This window comes from Xenopus laevis, chromosome 1S, assembly GCF_017654675.1.
Source record: "Xenopus laevis strain J_2021 chromosome 1S, Xenopus_laevis_v10.1, whole genome shotgun sequence".
Classification (NCBI taxonomy): Eukaryota; Metazoa; Chordata; class Amphibia; order Anura; family Pipidae; genus Xenopus; species Xenopus laevis.
The window spans coordinates 11,737,935-11,757,270 of NC_054372.1; the positions used below are offsets into that span (position 1 = coordinate 11,737,935).

At 41.8% G+C, this 19,336-nt stretch overlaps 1 protein-coding gene across 2 annotated transcripts in view; it reads left to right on the top strand.

The window, feature by feature from the left end:
• tacc3.S (transforming acidic coiled-coil containing protein 3 S homeolog) overlaps positions 1-12,312 on the top strand; it is a 28,297-nt gene extending 15,985 nt beyond the window's left edge. For both annotated transcript variants that reach the window (NM_001088495.1, XM_018234296.2), the window contains 6 exon segments: positions 6,159-6,235; positions 6,911-6,954; positions 7,083-7,243; positions 10,607-10,713; positions 11,278-11,398; positions 12,112-12,312. In NM_001088495.1, coding sequence (NP_001081964.1) covers positions 6,159-6,235; positions 6,911-6,954; positions 7,083-7,243; positions 10,607-10,713; positions 11,278-11,398; positions 12,112-12,177 — 576 coding nt within the window. In that variant the 3' untranslated portion in view covers positions 12,178-12,312.
• The last annotated feature ends 7,024 nt before the right edge of the window (positions 12,313-19,336 follow it).

Below are 19,336 nucleotides of genomic sequence, written 5' to 3' on the forward strand. Positions count from 1 at the left end.
CCAGTCGTGGATGCCCCAGTATCCAGACTGTCAAAATCTACCGCGCTACCAGTCAATGACGCAGCGGCTTTTAAGGATCCATCTGATAAACGTATGGAAGGGTTTTTAAGGGCTATTTACTCGTCCTCTGGCTCAACTCTCAGACCCAGTTTGGCATCAGCCTGGGTTTCCCGAGCTATTCAAGCATGGTCAGAATCATTAGTCAAGGACATCCAAGAGGGAGTCCCCAGAACTGATCTATTGTCTTCAGCACAGACGCTTGCGGAAGCATCAGCTTATTTGTGTGACACTACTCTAGATGTTTCGCAAATCACAGCTCGAACTTCAGCACTGTACATTGCGGCACACAGAACATTGTGGCTTAAAAACTGGTCTGCTGACCTGAGTTCCAAGAAGTCACTAACCTCATTACCATTTAAAGGACATAGACTATTCGGAGAGGAACTTGAGAAAATAATCTCACAGGCTACGGGGGGAAAGAGCACCTTTCTCCCTCAGGGAAGAGCAAGTTTACAGGAACAACCAGACGTGGACGGTTTTTTCGTGGGCAAAGCGGCAGTTATTCACGTAAAAGCAGCCCACCACAACGTTCGCACTTTCGAGGGAAGACCAGTGATAAAGGTCGTACCCCATGGAAGTCCAACAAAACATTCAACAAACCAGCAGGAGATAAGTCTGCCTCAGCCTGACGGGGCACTCCCTCCGGAATCGCTAGTGCAAATAGGGGGCAAGTTACTGCGATTCCGGGAGGTGTGGATCCATCATTCAACAGATGCATGGGTCAACGAAATAGTCTCAGAAGGCTATCACCTCGATTTCACAAGATCGCCTCCACGAAAATTTTTCATGTCAACAGTTCCAACTCATCCCAGAAAGGCTCAGGCCTTCTTGCACTGCATTGCCAATCTCGAGCGCACCGGAGTAATTATACCAGTACCAAGACAGGAGAGATTCTCAGGGTTCTACTCCAATCTGTTCATAGTGCCAAAGAAGGACGGGTCCTTCAGGCCGGTGCTGGATCTCAAACTGCTAAACAAGTTTATCCGTTCCATTCATTTCAAGATGGAGACTCTCCGTTCTGTGATACGGGGAATGGAACAAGGACAGCTGATGATGTCATTAGATATCAAGGACGCTTATCTCCATGTCCCCATCTGGGCCCCTCATCAGAAATATCTCCGATTCGCATTTGCAAATCTACACTTTCAGTTTGTGGCACTGCCGTTCGGCCTGTCCTCGGCCCCACGGGTGTTCACCAAGTTAATGGCGGTCACAGCAGCAACATTACGGCTTCAGGGAGTATCTGTGACTCCGTATCTGGACGATCTTCTCCTCAAAGCCAGATCAGAAGTGAAGGCCAAGGAGGACCTAAACAAGTCGATCCGACTGTTGCAGAGCTTCGGCTGGACCATCAATTGGTCAAAATCCAACCTTCAACCAAGCCATCAGATGGTGTTTCTGGGCTTGGAGTTCAACACAATCTCACAGTTGGTATGCCTTCCACAGGAGAAACAACACAAGATCATGAAGCAAGTTCGGTTACTGCTATCACACCAGAATCCTACCGTACACATGGCAATGCAGGTTCTGGGTCTCATGGTCTCAACGATCGAAGCGGTACCATTTGCTCAGATTCACCTTCGTGCCTTACAAGCAAATATACTATCATCTTGGAAGGGAGGACCTCTGTCTCGAGTGGTCAATCTCTCCCAGACAACAAGGGAGAACCTTCAGTGGTGGTTGAGGATGGACAACCTAATCACGGGACAATCTTGGGCGACTCCGGAATGGAATGTCATCTCCACAGACGCCAGTCTAAAAGGTTGGGGTGCAACCTGGAACAATCTATCAGCACAAGGTCAATGGTCTCACGGGGAGTCCAAACTCCCCATCAACATACTAGAATTACGGGCCGTAAAACTAGCGCTAACTCAATGGTCATGTCTCCTGTACCAAAAACCAGTTCGCATCCAAAGCGACAATGTCACCACAGTGGCATACATAAATCGTCAGGGAGGAACTCGCAGCAAAGCAGCACTGAAGGAAGTTCAGCTCATACTGGAGTGGGCAGAGGTCAACCGAGTAAGATTGTCGGCCATCCACATTCCGGGAGTGTCCAACATAAAGGCAGACTTTCTCAGTCGAAACCAAGTTCGACCAGGCGAATGGGAACTTCATCCGGAAGTGTTTGCGGAACTAGTGGGTCTCTGGGGCCAACCACAGATAGATCTGATGGCATCCAAATCCAACCGGAAGGTACACACATTCTTTGCACGGGCTCGAGACCCACTAGCGGCAGGGGTGGACGCCATGACACAAACCTGGACATTCGACCTGGCATACATTTTCCCCCCTCTTCCGATGTTGCCTCGAGTGCTCAAGAAAATCAGGCAGTCAACACTGACAGTAATTGTAATAGCTCCTTATTGGCCTCGGCGAACATGGTTCTCCGATCTGCAGGATTTGTCGATAGACCAACCAGTTCGTCTACAATGCAGACCAGATCTGCTCAACCAGGGCCCAGTGTCGCATCCCAATCCCGGACTATTCGCTTTGACGGCATGGCTATTGAAGCATCCATCTGGCGAAGACAGGGGATAGCAGAAGAAGTTATTGCCACAATGCTTAAAGCTCGTAAACCCACTTCTTCTAAGTCGTACCACAGAGTTTGGCGTTCCTACTATAATTGGTGTCAGGAGCTAGATGTCTCGGCCCTAGAACTCAATTTACCCAGACTTCTATCATTTCTTCAGCAAGGTCTACAATTAGGCCTAAAGCTCAGTTCTCTGAAAGTCCAAGTTTCGGCATTATCTATTTTGTTTCAACATCGACTAGCAACAGAAGACACCATACGTACCTTCTTACAAGGTGTGGCGCATGTAGCCCCTCCATTTCAACAGCCAGTCGCAGGTTGGGACCTTAACTTAGTGCTGGAAGCATTGCTGGATTCCCCATTCGAACCAATGCATTCTATTTCCAACAGTTGGATCACCTACAAGACAGTGTTCCTAGTTGCTATTTCTTCAACCAGAAGGGTGTCCGAACTGAGCGCTCTGTCCTCGGATCCGGCCTTTCTGGTGTTCCATAGAGACAAGGCAGTGTTACGAACAGTTCCATCATTTTTACCTAAAGTTGAATCTTCCTTTCACATTAATCAGGAAATCATAGTACCATCACTATGTCCGGATCCCAAAAATGACAAGGAACGACGTCTTCACAAATTAGATGTAGTCCGAGCCCTTCGGTGGTACCTTGATAGGACAAAGACTTTTCGGAAATCACAGACTCTTTTTGTGCTTCCTGCCGGTCCTCGTAAGGGTCTTCCTGCTTCCAAGACTACCATTGCTAGGTGGATAAAAGAAGCCATCAGGCAAGCTTATCTTTCCAAAGGCAAGACACCACCAGAGACTATCACGGCTCACTCCACAAGAGCCATGGGAGCATGAGCGGCCTGGCGCAACTCTGCCTCAATGGATCAGATCTGTAGAGCAGCCACCTGGTCCTCAGTTCATACCTTTACTAAATTTTACAGACTTGACACCACTTCAGCTGAGGCCTCTCTAGGCCGCAGGGTGTTAGTCTGTTTTGCATCAATGTTCAATCTGGCTCGTCCCACCCTGCTGTTTTCCTGGGACTGCTTTGTTAAGTCCCCATCGTTCCCTGTGTCCCCCTTAGACGACAGAGAAAATAGGATTTTTTGCTACTCACCGTTAAATCCTTTTCTCTGTAGTCGAAAGGGGGACACAGGGCTTCCCGCCCTAGGACGAGCCTTTGACCAGACGGTCGTGTCCAGGATAATCCCTGGCTTTCATTCTGTCATAGTTATCAGTTAATTTTTTCTTTGGAACAAACTGAAGCTTCAGCACAGTGTGCGGGGTTAAGCCAAGTATGGCACGCCCCTTAATTAATATTACCAAGTGTCCTGGAGGATGGAGCTTAACCCCATCGTTCCCTGTGTCCCCCTTTCGACTACAGAGAAAAGGATTTAACGGTGAGTAGCAAAAAATCCTATTTTCTTTGCATGCTATTTAATCTTTTGCCATAAAACGATTTATTCAATGCTTTTTACAATATCTAATCCCCTGTGCTTCTCTGCGAGGGGGCTGCCATATTTGTGCAGCAGGAGTCTGTTCGCATTACAAACTTTAACTGACCAGCTGAAAAGGGACAGTCATGTTGGCAAAACGTCAGGTTTAGGAACTATTAAAGTGGTGGTTTACCTTTGAGTTAACGTTTAGTATGTTATAAAATGGCTAATTCTAAGCAACTTCGATTGGTCTATTTTTTTATGTATCCTTTTATATAGTTTTTTGAATCATTTGTCTTCTGACTCTTTCCAGCTATCAAATAGGGAACACTTGACCCCATCTAAAAACAAATGTTCTGTAAGGCTACAAATTTATAGTTATTGCTACTTTTTATAACTCCCCCTTCTAGTCAGGCCTATTCATATTCCAGTTTCTCAGTCAAATCAATGCATGGTGGCTAGGGTAATTTGGACCCTAGCAACCAGATTGCTGAAATTGCAAACTAGAGACCTACTGAATAAAAAGCAAAAAACACAAAAATTAAAACTAATTGCAAATAGTCTCAGAATATCACTCTCTACATCATACTAAAAGTTAGTACAAACATGAACCACCCCTTTAAGTAACTCTTACAAAAGCAAACCTATTTGGTGGAAAAATGATCAACATGACCTATAGGTAACTTTTTCATTTACATGAATCTTAGCTTTTAGTTTCAGCATCCCTTTAATGGGGTGCACCACCCATAATTGCATAATGGAGAAATTAGCATTTTTTAAATGTATAAATGTAATTGTTAGAATGTAGTAGCTGTTCCCAGTAGTTGTCTCCTCCAGGGCTGTTATTGTGCTGGCTTTATGCTAGATTGTTTCAGGAGCATGCAAACGGATGGTGTTTATAGCAACTAAAATTAATAAAATTGAAAGTTTAAGTATTAGGGGATGCACAGAATCCACTATTTTGGATTCGGCCCAACCCCCAAAGCGTTTGCGAAAAATTAATGCGAATACCGAACAGAAACCTAATTTGCATATGCAAATTGGGGGGGGGCATTTTTTACTTTTGTCACGTGCTTTCCCTCCCTGCCCCTAATTTGCATACGCAAATTAGGATTCGTTTCGGCCTGCCAGAAGGATTTATCCAAATCCTACTGGAAAAAAAGCAGAATCCCGAACCAAATCTTGGATTCGGTGCATCCTTATTAAGTATACAAAAATATACAGTGTTTAGTTTACTTGCTGTTTAGAACAATGCTATGGGAATATAGAGATTTTAGTTAATTGAATAGATCAATATCACTTATTACTTCAGGGAGTTGCCATAGGCCATGATTTTTTAACGTTTTGGAATGAAAGTTAATAGTGCTGCTCCAGCAGAATTCTGCACTGAAATCCATTTCTCAAAAGAGCAAACTTTTTTTATTTTTTTTATTTAAATTTGAAATCTGACATGAGGCTAGACATATTGTCAGTTTCCCAGCTGCTCCCAGTCATGTGACTTGTGCTCTGATAAGCCTCAGTCACTCTTTACTGTTGTAGTGAGATCACCCCCCCCCCAGCAGCAGCCTAACAGAACAATTGGAAGGTAACCAGATAACAGCTTGCCTGGTAGATATAAGAACAGCACTCAATAGTAAAATCCAGGTCCCACTGAGACACATTCAATTACATTGAGTAGGAGAAACAACAGCCTGCCAGAAAGCAGTTCCATCCTAAAGTGCTGGCTCTTTCTGAAAGCACATGACCAGGTAAAATGACCTGAGATGCACCTACACACCAATATTACAACTAAATACACTTGTTGGTTCAGGAATTAAATTTTATATTGTAGAGTGAATTATTTGCAGTGTAATTTAGAAATAAAAACTACATCATGACAGAATCCCTTTAAAGTTAAATCAAGTACAAGGTTCCATAACTCAGGGTTTGGTTTTCTGTTGGAGGTATTTTCACATTATGGAAGGAGGAATCATTGTGGCCCCAATAGCATAACCCCCCATACCTGAGACTCCTATTATGCCTATTCTGTTCCATTATTTCTAGCTGTTTAATACATGCCTGTCCAAAAAAAATATATTTTTTTGCTAAACATAATGTATTTCTTCTGTACACTTATCTATTCCCCCACTAGGTTCAAGAAAAGGATTTAGAAGTACTGGAATGGAAGACCAAACATGAAAAGCTTTATCTTGAATATGTTGAAATGGGGTAAGCATCTAAACATTTTGGTTAAAGTTTTTAAATGGGTGGTTCACCTTTAAGACAACTTTTAATGCTATAGAACGGCCAATTATAAGCAACTTTTCAATTGTTTTTCATTATTTATTTTTTATAGTTATTTGCCTTTTTCTACAGACTCTTTGCAGCTTTCATATGGCGTTGCTAACTCCCTTCTAAAAAACAAATGCTCTAAGGCTACAAATGTATTGTTACTTTTTATTACTGATCCTTCTATTCAGGCCTTTCCTATTCATATTCCAGTCTCTTATTCAAATCCATGCATGGTTGCTAGGGGAATTTGGACCCTAGTTACCAGATTGGTTAAGATGCAAATTGAAGAGCTGCTGAATAAAAAGCTAAATAACTTAAAAACCACAAATAATAAAAAATGAAAACAAATTGCAGATTGACTCAGAATATCACTCTCTACATCATACTAAAAGTTATCTCAAAGGTGAACAAGCCCTTTAGGGGTCAATAGCGAGTCTTCTGGCTGTGACTGATTACAGACCCATTAAAACGTTTTGACTTGTTAGGCCCAAAAGAATAATGAACCCTCAAACATTTTAGGGATTGTTACTTTTTATAAATACTGTATTTCCTTATAACCCTTTAGCTTTTTGTTGCATATGAAACATTCCATAACTATATCCTTTGTTTCAGGAAAATAATTGCAGAGTTTGAAGGCACCATCACACAAATTCTAGGTAAAGTTACAACCTGCTGAACTAAAACCTAAGTTTAAACCACGCAAATCACCTCAATGAGTCTGTATCATACTAAGTTATAGCGAACTATCCCTAGCTTTTTTTTTTTTTTTTTTCATATTCCACAGAGGACTCGCAAAGGCAGAAAGAAACTGCCAAACTAGAACTAAATAAAGTGTTGCAAGAAAAGCAGCAAGTGCAGGTGGATCTAAACTCTATGGAAACTTCCTTCTCTGAGCTCTTTAAGCGATTGGAGAAACAGAAGGAGGCGCTAGAAGGCTACCGTAAGGTAACGATATGCTATAAGTGGTGCATTTATTACTTATATTGCTAAACCTCTTTAGATTACACTACTATGAAAGGTGGTACATTCACAAAAATGTTTCTGAATGCTGTTTCAAGCACTGCTCTGGTGTGTGGTTTTAATATGCTCATTTTCTGCTTCTCAAATGATGCAACAGCCAAATGGGAAGATGAAGTATTTGCTAGGCCTTACCAATCAGTAACTCTCAGGGATAGGAACACTTAGGTGTCTCTCTAAAGGCTGTTATGTGGCTGTGTATGTGGAACAGTTGCAGTAGTTTCATTTGTTCGATTGTCTGAATGGAGTTCAGGAATGTGAATTGCACTTGCAAGAATAATCTTTGTTCTTGTTTCCCTACTCTGCATTTTTACTGATTGAGTTTAGCTCTTGTATGAGGCATGACGAGGAGAACATTAAGGGCAGAGACACGCGCTCGGATTCGGGAAGATAAGTCACCCAGCGACAAATCTCTTCCTTTTCGGGCCAACTAATCTCCCGAATTGCCTTCTGTTGGCTAGAATGTAAATCGCCAGCGGAATGGCAATCGTTTCGCTTCGTTTTCCAAAGTAGACCAAAGTTGCCTCATGAAGAAACTTTCGGAAAACAAAGTGCTCCGAGTGCCATCCCGCTGGCAATTTACATACTAGCATGCGGGAGGCAGTTTGGGGAGATTATTTGCCAAGAAGAAGAGGCGATTTCATCGCCGGGTGACTAATCTCCCTGAATGTGAGTGTCTGTCTCTAAGGGGCAGATTTATTACGGGTCGAAGTTGAATTTTCAAAAAAAAAAAAATTTTTTTTTTTTGGTCGAAACTCAAATTCAAATTATGAATTATCCAAACTCGATTTGAGTTATATAATTTGAATTTCGAGATTTATAATACTCTGGCCCTTTAGGAACTCAAATTTGACTATTCGCCACCTTAAACCTGCCGATTCGCTGTATAAGTCAATGGGAGAGGTCCAGGGATCAATTTGGTTGTTTGCAGCCTTCCTGACATTTAAGTTTTTTTCTTTATTAGATTCGAGTTTTTGTAATTCAAATCGAATTTGAATAGAGTTTTCGGGTCGATTCAATTTGTCAGAGCTGAGAATATTCGATTTTTATTAATACATTTCAATTGGTCGAATTTCATGTTTATGGGAGTTTAAAAAAAAAAAAAACTAGCATGAATTCGAAATTCGACACTTGATAAATGTGCCTCTAAATGACCTGACCATAAGCTGCCACTTATGAATGTTTGCATAGGAGGCAGCAGCTGCCGTTTTAATAGAAGTACTATTAGTATTGATCAGTACCATGACTAGTTGACCAATCCATGTCCTTTGCAAATCCTATTAATACAGAGACCAAAACTGATATATTTTTTTTTCATTACTAATACTGACAAGCCCCTGCCAAAACACTAGTCCATGCCCTTATACTATCCTGCTTGTACTACTGCAACCTCTTTTTTAACCACTCTCCCAGATAACCACTTCTCTCCCCCGCAATCCCCACCTGTTAAAGGAGAACTAAACCCTAAAAAATGAATATGGCTTAAAAAATACCATATTTTATATAGTGAACTTATTGCACGAGGCTAAAGTTTGAGCTTGTCAATAGCAGCAATGATCCAGGACTTCAAACTTGTCACAGGGGGTCACCATCTTGGAAAGTGTCTGTGACACTCACATGCTCAGTGGGCTCTGATTGGCTGTTGAGAAGCTAAGCTTAGGGCTCGTCACTAATTATCCAGCAGAAAATGAGCTTCCCTGGCTGTAATATAAGCTGATGCTACAGGTTTGCTGATTATTCAATTCTGATGCTAATTGCACTGGTTTCTGTGCTGCTATGTAGTAATTATGTGTATTAATTACTAATCAGCCTTATATTGTGACATTTCTATTCTATGTGTACTGTATATTGTGAGTGGCTCCCTAAGCTCAGTAAGTGACAGCAGCACAGAGCATGTGCAGTGAATCAGCAGAAAAGAAGATGGGGAGCTACTGGGGCATCTTTGGAGACACAGATCTTTACTGCTAAAGGGCTGTGGTTGCCTTGGGCTGGTACAGAAGCACAAAACATCATGTTGAACATTTCTACCTACTTCTTTAGTTCTTTAAAGAATAGCATACAAAATCCTTTGGATAACATTCAAAGCACTAAGAAACTGGATCAGTTAAAAAAAAATAGATTTTTTTAGTAGAATAAAAAAATTCAAATGAGCATAACTCTAAATGTACAGTATGTTACAATGCTTGTCCTCCATGTGTGTAATTATCTGTATCGTAAGTTGTATAGCACTCCGTATCCTAGTAGCTAAATGAATGGCTCCATGTTCTGTTGGTGTCCCCCAGCATCTGCAATAAATGGCTTGGTCAGACAGTATACAGGTATGGGATCTGTTATCCGGAAACCCATTATCCAGAAAGCTCTGCATGATTCCATAGACTCTATTTTATCCAAATAATCCAAATTTTTAAAAAATGATTTCCTTGTTCTCTGTAATAATAAAACAGTAACTTGTACTTAATTCCAACTAACATATAGTTAATCCTTATTGGAAGCAAAACCAGCCTATTGGGTTTATTTACTGTTTACATGATTTTCTAGTAGACTTAAGGTATGAAGATCCAAATTACAGAAAGATCAGTTTTCCTGAAAACCCCAGGTCCTGAGCAATCTGGATAACAAATCCCATACCTGTACAGTGAAAATTGGGCAAAAATACCTGCCTTACTCGGCATGTACCGCAAATCAGCAGGGGAAGCAAAGCCAATGCATGCATCATAATGTCAGTCGCATGTCCATAAACAACTTGTTTATTAGCAAGATGCTGAATTTTAGATTAAAGGAGAATTCAACCCTTTGACAAAAAACCTGCACCCCATGTAGACATGCCCCCCCCCCCCGGGGGGGAAATGCCCCTAACTTTATACTTGCCCTCGGTGCAGATTAAGGCATCGGAGTTCCACGCAGCCATCTTTCTGGTCTTTGTCTTCTTCTGATGCTTCGGCAATTTCAATTGCAAATTGCTCGAACTGCGCATGCGCCGACATGCCGATCTCCCACTCGGCTTACAGAAGACACGGAAGATGGCTGCCGTGAATTCCAATGCCAGAATCTGCGCCGAGAGGTAAGTATAAAGCATTCCCAGGGGGGCAGCCAGGCTGTGGGGAGCAGGGAGGGGGGGTCTCGGTGGGTGGGAGGTATGGGGTTTTTTTTTTGTTAAAGGGTTGAATTCTCCTTCAAGTGACTGCTTTATAGTTTTAGTTGATATCACAGATCAGAGATTTCTGGAAAATGTAATGGCGCACATGATTCAGGATGCAGATTTTTAAATCCCCCTTTCAAATATTTTGGCAGAATGAGGAGGCACTGAAAAAATGTGTAGAGGACTATCTGGTAAGGATTAAAAAGGAAGAGCAGCGCTACCAAGCCCTGAAGGCACATGCAGAGGAGAAACTCAATAGGTAAGTGCAATGAACTGGCACAGACAGGGCCACCATCCGAAATCACACGGCCCGTGCAACATTTTCTGGGCCCAAACCCAGATCTCGCCCACACCACAGTAAAAAGGCCACACAGTGCTAAAAACTGTAAACTTCCCCCACACATAAGTTCTAAAAAGTAATTGTCAGTTGTCCGTACCCTATTAAAAGTAAAAAAAAAAAATTTGGTGGCCAGGGTTTTTATGGTTTTTTTTTTTTTTCTTAAAAAAAAAAAAAAACACTAGTGGTCAGGGCCCTCCTACAAGTTTAAAAAAAAAAATCATTGGTGATCAGGACCCCCTATAAATTAAAATAAAATTGTAATTAAAATTATACATTGGTGGCCAGGGGTTTAATATAATGGAAGAAAAATATTTAGCGTAGCATTCTAAAAAATGTGCCCTGGTAAAGATGTACTTATAGCGCTACCCACAGGCCATTTTACATCACTGCAAATCTGTTCACACAAGGTTTTATATTCTGCTGCCAAGTAGTGGGAGTGTTGGGTTCCTTTTATGTTGCTAATCCACATTCTTCTCTAAACAGAGCCAATGAGGAGATTGCTCATGTCAGGAGTAAAGCCAAGTCTGAAGCGACAGCTCTGCAGGCAACGCTACGCAAAGAGCAAATGAAGATTCAGTCCCTGGAGCGCAGCCTTGAGCAAAAGGTAATCTGGCTTTCCCCAATGGCATGCTTAAAGGGATTCTGTCATGATTTTTATTATGTAGTTTTTATTTCTAAATGACACTGTTTACACTGCAAATAATTCACTCTACAATATAAAATGTCATTCCTGAACCAGCAAGTGTATTTAGTTGTAATATTGGTGTGTAGGTGCATCTCAGGTCATTTTGTCTGGTCATGTGCTGCTCTCTGACAGGCTGTTGTTTCTTCTGCTCTTCAATGTAACTGAATGTGTCTCAGTGGGACCTGGATTTTACTATTGAGTGCTGTTCTTAGATCTACCAGGCAGCTGTTCTCTTGTGTTAGGCAGCTGCTATCTGGTTACCTTCCCATTGTTCTGTTTCTCCTGGGGGGGTGATATCACTCCAACTTGCAGTAAAGAGTGACTGAAGTTTATCAGAGCACAAGTCACGTGACTGGGAGCACCTGGGAAATTGATAATGTCTAGCTCCATGTCAGATTTCAAAATTAAATATTAAAACATCTGTTTGCTTTTTTGAGAAATGGATTTCAGTGCAGATTTCTGCTGGAGCAGCACTTTTAACTGATGCAAAAACATTTTTTCTCATGACCATATCCCTTTAAGGTTCAGAGCTTGACTGGTTTAGGGTGGGAGGTTAATGTACAATGCAAAGTGCTCTGTTTTGGGTGATTTACCATGCCAAGGCTCTAACCATGGTTTTATCTGTCTTCCAGAGTAAAGAAAACGATGAGCTCACCAAGATATGCGATGATCTTATTTTAAAGATGGAGAAGATCTGACCCACTGAGGTGGAACTTTGTATATGTTCGTCTGTCTGTCTGTCTAGTTATGTATGTTCAGCACTAAATAAGTAAGGTTTAACTTATGGAAAACAGTGTAGGTTTTAACAAATAAAATGACATTATAACGTTAAATGTTTCCGCATTTCTATAAACTGTACAATAACTGATAACGTGAAAACAAAATGTGTTTATGGGTCCCAGCCATAAGGTGCAGGTACTGATTTGTGTGACTTGTTTGGTCAGGGCTCAAGTGAGGACAGATTAAAGCAGACCCGTTTCAAATCAGGTGATCTTGATCAACCGAAATCTGTTGGATGCTTCCTCACAGAACCAGCTGAATTTACTCTACGGCTTAGCCTGACCAATGGCTTGCCACATAGAGTTGGTAAATTTCCATTGCAGTATTCAGAAGGGCATTTTACACTGCTTTGTCTTCTGCACACAAATGAGAATTCTCCAAAACAGGGATCCCCAACCTTTTGAACCCATGAGCTACATTCAGAAGTAAAAGTAGGGGAGCAACGCTAGCATGAAAAATGTTCTTGGGGTGCCAAATAAGGGCTGTGATTGGCCATTTTTTAGCCCTCTGTGACTTGTCGAGCTACATTAAGGCTCTGTTTTGTAGTGTCCCTGGTTTTTATCCAACTAAAACTTCTCCAAGCCTGGAATTCAAAAATAAGCACCTGCTTTGAGGTCACTGGGAGCAACATCCAAGAGGTTGCAGAGCAACATGTTACTCATGAGCTACTGGTTGGGGATCACTGCTCCAAAATCACCAGACTGACCTTCAACATGGGTTCTCCAGCCAAAAGCTCTGGGGGTGCAGAGTCACAGTAGGGGAGCTGCTGATCTAGGCCAATAGAACTCAATTTGTTTGAGGCATTCTGCATATTCACAGCAAGTTATCTCTAGTCATGTTGGGAGTTTCTTTAAAGGGATTCTATCATGATTTTTATGATGTTGTTTTTATTTCTAAATGACACTGTTTACACTGCAAATAATTCACTCTACAATATAAAATGTCATTCCTGAACCAGCAAGTGTATTTAGTTGTAATATTGGTGTGTAGGTGCATCTCGGGTCATTTTGCCTGGTCATGTGATTTCAGAAAGAGCCAGCACTTTAGGATGGAACTGCTTTCTGGTAGGCTGTTGTTTCTCCTACTCAATGTAACTAAATGTGTCACAGTGGGACCTGGATTTTACTATTGAGTGCTGTTCTTAGATCTACCAGGCAGCTGTTATCTAGTTACCTTCCCATTGTTCTGTTGTTAGGCTGCTGGGGGGAAAGGGAGTGGGGTGATATCACTCCAACTTGCAGTACAGTGTGGCTGACGTTTATCAGTGCACAAGACACATGACTGGGGGAAGCTGGGAGACTAACAATATGTCTAGCCCCATGTCAGATTTCAAAATTAAATATAAAAAAATGTTTGCTCTTAAATGGGTTTCAGTGCAGAATTAATTAACTGTTCACATGATCAGTGGGCTCTGATTGGCTGTTGAGAAGCTAAGCTTAAGGGTCGTCACTAATTATCCAGCAGAAAATGAGCTTCCCCTGTAATATAAGCTGATGCTACAGGTTTGCTGATTATTAAATTCTGATGCTAATTGCACTGGTTTCTGTCCTGCCATGTAGTAATTATCTGTATTAATTACTAATCAGCCTTAAATTGTGACATTTCTATTCTATGTGTACTGTATATTGTGAGTGGGTCCTTAAGCTCAGTAAGTGACAGCAGCACAGAGCATGTGCAGGGAATCAGCAGAAAAGAAGATGGGGAGCTACTGGGGCATCATTGGAGACATAGATCTTTACTGCTAAAGGGCTGTGGTTGCCTTGGGCTGGTACAGAAGCACAAAACATCATGTACAACATGTCTAGCTACTTCTTTAGTTGGGCTTTAGTTCTCCTTTAAGAAGTCTTCTTTATCAGTTGCTCCACCTCCCCGAGGGGTGTTATTTAAAGCTTGTGGGGCCTGCGGTAGGTTCTGGGTCTGTTTCCCTGAAATGCCCTTTTAGGATTTCACCACATACACAAGAGGTTGTCCTAAATGGATAAGAATAACTGGACACAGGGACCTTTCACCCTACGGTCCCTGTGTCCCCCTTACGTCTGGAGAGAAAAGGATTTAATGGTAAGTACATAAATCTCCTTTTAAATTCCCAGTCTATGGAGTTCAGCAGCCCCTTTGTAGATTGCTAAAGTATCCATCTTGCCAGCTGAACCTACTCAGGGCTTTTCCAGTTTGAACATTAATGATATAAAGTCAATGCAGGTGTTGGGTGTGACTTTGCAGGCATTCCTGGTGCCAGAATGAAGCCACGTTTCCCTTCTCTCTTAGGCTCGTGATCTACCCTAATAGTACTTATTTGCCATTGCACTGTGGGGAGTTCACAGAAACTGGATTTCAACTGCAAGTGCTTTAGAATGATGACCTAGAAAAACAGTGGTTTCAAGACTCAAATCCCTGAACGGTGCAATCATTTGTCATTTCTGCTATTTTTTTCAAATCATATTGAGCTTTACCACTAGATGGCAGTGTGGTTACTTTAAAAAATGTTTGTTGCTTTATATCCTTCTAGGCTACAGTTAAATGCCAGTTACTCTCTATCCTTTTAGGCTACAGTTAAATGCCAGTTACTCTATCCTTTTAGGCTACAGTTAAATGCCAGTTACTCTCTATCCTTTTAGGCTACAGTTAAATGCCAGTTACTCTATCCTTTTAGGCTACAGTTAAATGCCAGTTACTCTATCCTTTTAGGCTACAGTTAAATGCCAGTTACTCTCTATCCTTTTAGGCTACAGTTAAATGCCAGTTACTCTCTATCCTTTTAGGCTACAGTTAAATGCCAGTTACTCTATCCTTTTAGGCTACAGTTAAATGCCAGTTACTCTCTATCCTTTTAGGCTACAGTTAAATGCCAGTTACTCTATCCTTTTAGGCTACAGTTAAATGCCAGTTACTCTATCCTTTTAGGCTACAGTTAAATGCCAGTTACTCTCTATCCTTTTAGGCTACAGTTAAATGCCAGTTACTCTCTATCCTTTTAGGCTACAGTTAAATGCCAGTTACTCTCTATCCTTCTAGTTACATAGTTAAATTGGGTTAAAAAAAGACAAAGTAAATCACATCCACTGCCATCCCAGAATCGAGGTCTCTACTTACCTTCTCATAAAAATAAATTAATTAGTCTGGCAAGATCTACTACGCATAAAACCATGCTGGCACAAACTAATAGTATTATGATTTGCTATGAAGTCCAGTATTTTATCCTTTATTAACCCTTCAAAAAGCTTTCCTACCACTGTCGTCAGACTAACTGGCCTATAGTTTTGAGGTTGAGAACGGGATCCTCTTTTGAATAGCGGCACCACATTAGCAATTCACGGCTACTTTTAAATGCCAGTTACGCTCTATCCTTCTAATTTACAGTTAAATGGCAGTTCAGGGAATGGGCCAAAGGCAGAAGCATAAATAGAATTCGGAGGCACCAGCAGGGGGCGAGACAAATGGAAATGCAATAGCCTTAAAATGAAGCATTAAGAAATGACAATATAAACACAGGGCAGGTACCCCTAGAGATGCACAGATGTGTTACAGCTTCATTATCCTCTTATCTGTAGCACCAGATCCTTTGTATTTGCAGTTGATTCTGTGAAAGCCGGTGGGCAGCTTGACAATTCTGAGAACAGCACGTGTCATATTTTTTAAAAAAACTTTCATTATTTAAAATTGCAAATTAACTCAGAATATCGCTCTCTTCATAATACTAAAAGTTAACTCAAAGAGAAACAACCTAGGTAACACTAACATACATTCCCTGGATGACATAATACATGGTCCAAAACAGTTTAGATAAAATGAACAAAGCTAAAGGGCCAGATGGAATACACCCATAGGTCTTTAGAAAGCTTGGTGATCTAATTCTCACGTAAAGAAAGGGAATGATGTAGAAGTAAGGAGACAATAGTGCTGTTAGTTTCACATATGTAGTGGAGACGGTTTACCTGTATGTATATGATTAGATATTACAATTACCATGCACATCTGCTTAGTTAAAGGTGTTCACCTTCAAGCACGTTTTTCAGTTCAGTTGGTTTCAGAGAAAAATAAAGACTTTTTCTAATTATTTTTTATTTGTGACCATGTTTCTAATATGGAAGTGTAAAGTTTAATTTTTCACCTTCTAAAGCAGCTCTGTGAAGGGGGTCACCGACTCTTTAACTTTTCAAAATTGGTACATTTATTTGCTTGTCCCTGCTGAGCAAAATCCATGAGTTTCATTACAGGCAGCTGTTAGACTTGATACAATAGTTACTAATATGCCACAGATACTGATGAGAAATGTATCAACTAAATGTACCAAATTGTTACAGTTCAGTATCTGCTCCTGGAACACTGTGCTGCTGGACTGAAACTCCAGAGGTGGGAATATTGAACTTTAAATTAAAATTTTTGGGAAAACATTAAAAAATAAAAGATGGAAAGCAACTTAAAAAAGGTCTGAAAACAACTGGACTGAAAAAAAGTGTTTGGAAGCTGAACAACCCCCTCAAGGTGAAGGTTTGAATGATATTTCTAAGAAAATGGTTCCCAAAAATGCCAGACTGGATACTGGGGAAAAACACGGTGGGTCCTGGCCCACCCAGACTCTCCCCCCAGCCAGACTGGTTGACTCCAGCAGACCAGGTCGGCTCCAGCAAGAGGGCCCTTCAATTCACCTACAGGACCCTGACACTCAAACTGGATCCACCAGTCCCACCCTGGTTCCCAAACTGTCAGGCTGACACTTTCTTAGTGGGATTAGAGCAATGTCTCGAGAGGCTCAGCCTGAAGGTCAAGTAGAGTGGAATTTGGGGGGTTCCTATAATTGTAACCTTGCCATGAACTGAGGGGAGGCCATGACCAAAGTTTTGAGCTCTAGAGAGTGGCGTGAGCTAAACAATTCTGACAGCCACTGTCCTACGGACTTGCTTTAGGAATCTTGGGATATCTAAATCTAGCGAGCGCATTTTTTCTGCTGGCGGGTGCATCCACCACCGCTCAGTGGGAGCTGCTTGATCCTATAGTGCCCATTAAAGTCATTGAGAGTATTCATAGTGGTTTTGGTTGTTTCCCTGCTGTCTGAAATACAGAGAAAATCCCCCCCCCCCTCCGTGCCACGACTCTCAGTTGCAGCACTTACTCATATGAGGAAAGTAGGTCTTATTGCTCCCTACAGCGCCAGGGCCACAATCAGGGGGGCACATGGGGTATTGTTGTACCGGCCTAAAGGGGGGCCCGGCTGTGCTGCACTTCTTGAAATAGCCTGGCTCCCCTTGACGGCACCAAAGCCATGCTGAACTGCTGAAGTACCGAAATGAAGAGCCAAAGCCACAAAATGACTCGAAGGGAGCTGAAGGTGAAGCCGCAAAAAGACCTGAAGCAATGAAAGAAGCCGAAGTTGAAGTCTCGAAGCCAAGAAAAGACCCGAAGCCATGAAAAAAGCCAAAGTTGAAATCCCAAAGCCGCAAAAAGACCTGAAGCAACGAAAGGAGCCAAAGCTGATGTCCCGAAGGCGCAAAAAGACCCGAAGCTATGAAAGGAGCCAAAGTTGAAGTCCCGAAACCACAAAAAGACCCAAAGCCACGAAAGGAGCCAAAGTTGAAGTCCCGAAGCCACGAAAAGTCCCGGAGCCGCGAAAAGACCCGGAGCAACGGAAGAAGCTGAGGTTGGAGACCCGAAGCCCTGAAAAGACCCAAAGCCATGAAATGAGCGGAAGTTGAAGTCTTGAAGCTGCCAAAAGACCAGAAGTAACAAAAGGAGCCGAAGTAGAAGTCCCGAAGCCGCGAAAAGGAGACGAAGTAGAAGTCCCGAAGCTGCGAAAAGGAGACGAAGTTGAAGTCCTGAAGCCACAAGTTCAGTTCCACTAAACACAATGTGTATTTATTTTATTAAACCCCTGGCCACCAATGTAATATTTTAGTACTTTATAGGTCCATGCCACCAATGTTTTTTTTTTTTTTTTTAAAAACATTCTCTGGGGCCCGAACGTTTTTTTTTTTTTATCAACTTATGGGGTACCCTGACCACCAATGATTTTTTTAAAAAAACTTTAATGTGGGCCCTGGTGCCAATGTTTTTGGTTTTTTTTAACTTAGGGGGGGGGCCTGGTCACCAATTATTTTTTTTAACTTGTAGGGGAGCCCTGACCACCATAGTTTTTTTTAACTTATAAGGGGGCCCTCGCGATCAATGGGTTTTTATAACTTGGGGGGTTTGCCGTTTTTAGCGCTGGTGTCTTTGTGATCTCTTAACTGTAGGGTGGGCGAGATCTGGGGTGGGGCAGGGCCCAGACAATTTTGTTGTACGGGGCCCCATGAATTACAATGGCAGCCCTGTATAGAGCTATTCAGATTGCTGCCTCTGATATAAAACTGAAACGCTATATATTAGTGGCAGCCTAAAATGGCAATGACACGGCACAGCTGCTGCAGTTTTGATGAGTTTAAGCTGAATACACAGTTCTCCACAAACCTCCAATTTGCCATAAAACAAAAATCCCTGAGCCCAGGTAAAGCGCCAGCTGTGTAGCAAGAAGCACAGACGTTATATCTCTTTAAAATTATGGATTTAACATGTTCAGGAGTGATTGCTATGAGCGGAGTAGCCGGTGTGAGACTCCCATTCATTGTATCTCACCCGCTCTGAGCAATCCTGCGGCTCAGCACTTTCCTGTAGAAAAGCACCTGCGTGACTAATGAGACAATGTACAGCACAGTCGGGGTCGCACACAGATACTTTTCACAGAAATAAATGTTGCTGACGATGTGACTGTGTCTATCATCTAATAGAGCCGGGCTTCTTTCTGTACATTTCCATCTGTGCAAAATGGTTCTTTTTAGGGTAAAATATTTGGCTTTGCAGGGTCTGATTATGAATGGGGGATGCATTTACTTCCATTTACCAGCACTCTTTGTAGTCTATCTTTTAGCCAGTTCTCTATCCAGGTACAAATACTATGTTCCAGGCCAACATTCCTTCATTTAACCAGTAGCCTTCTGTGTGGCACTGTATCAAATGCTTTAGCAAAGTCTAAAGGTGGCCATAAACATTACAATTATCATCTTTCTTGGAAAAGATATTTCCGAGAAAGATCGTTCTTTTCAGTAC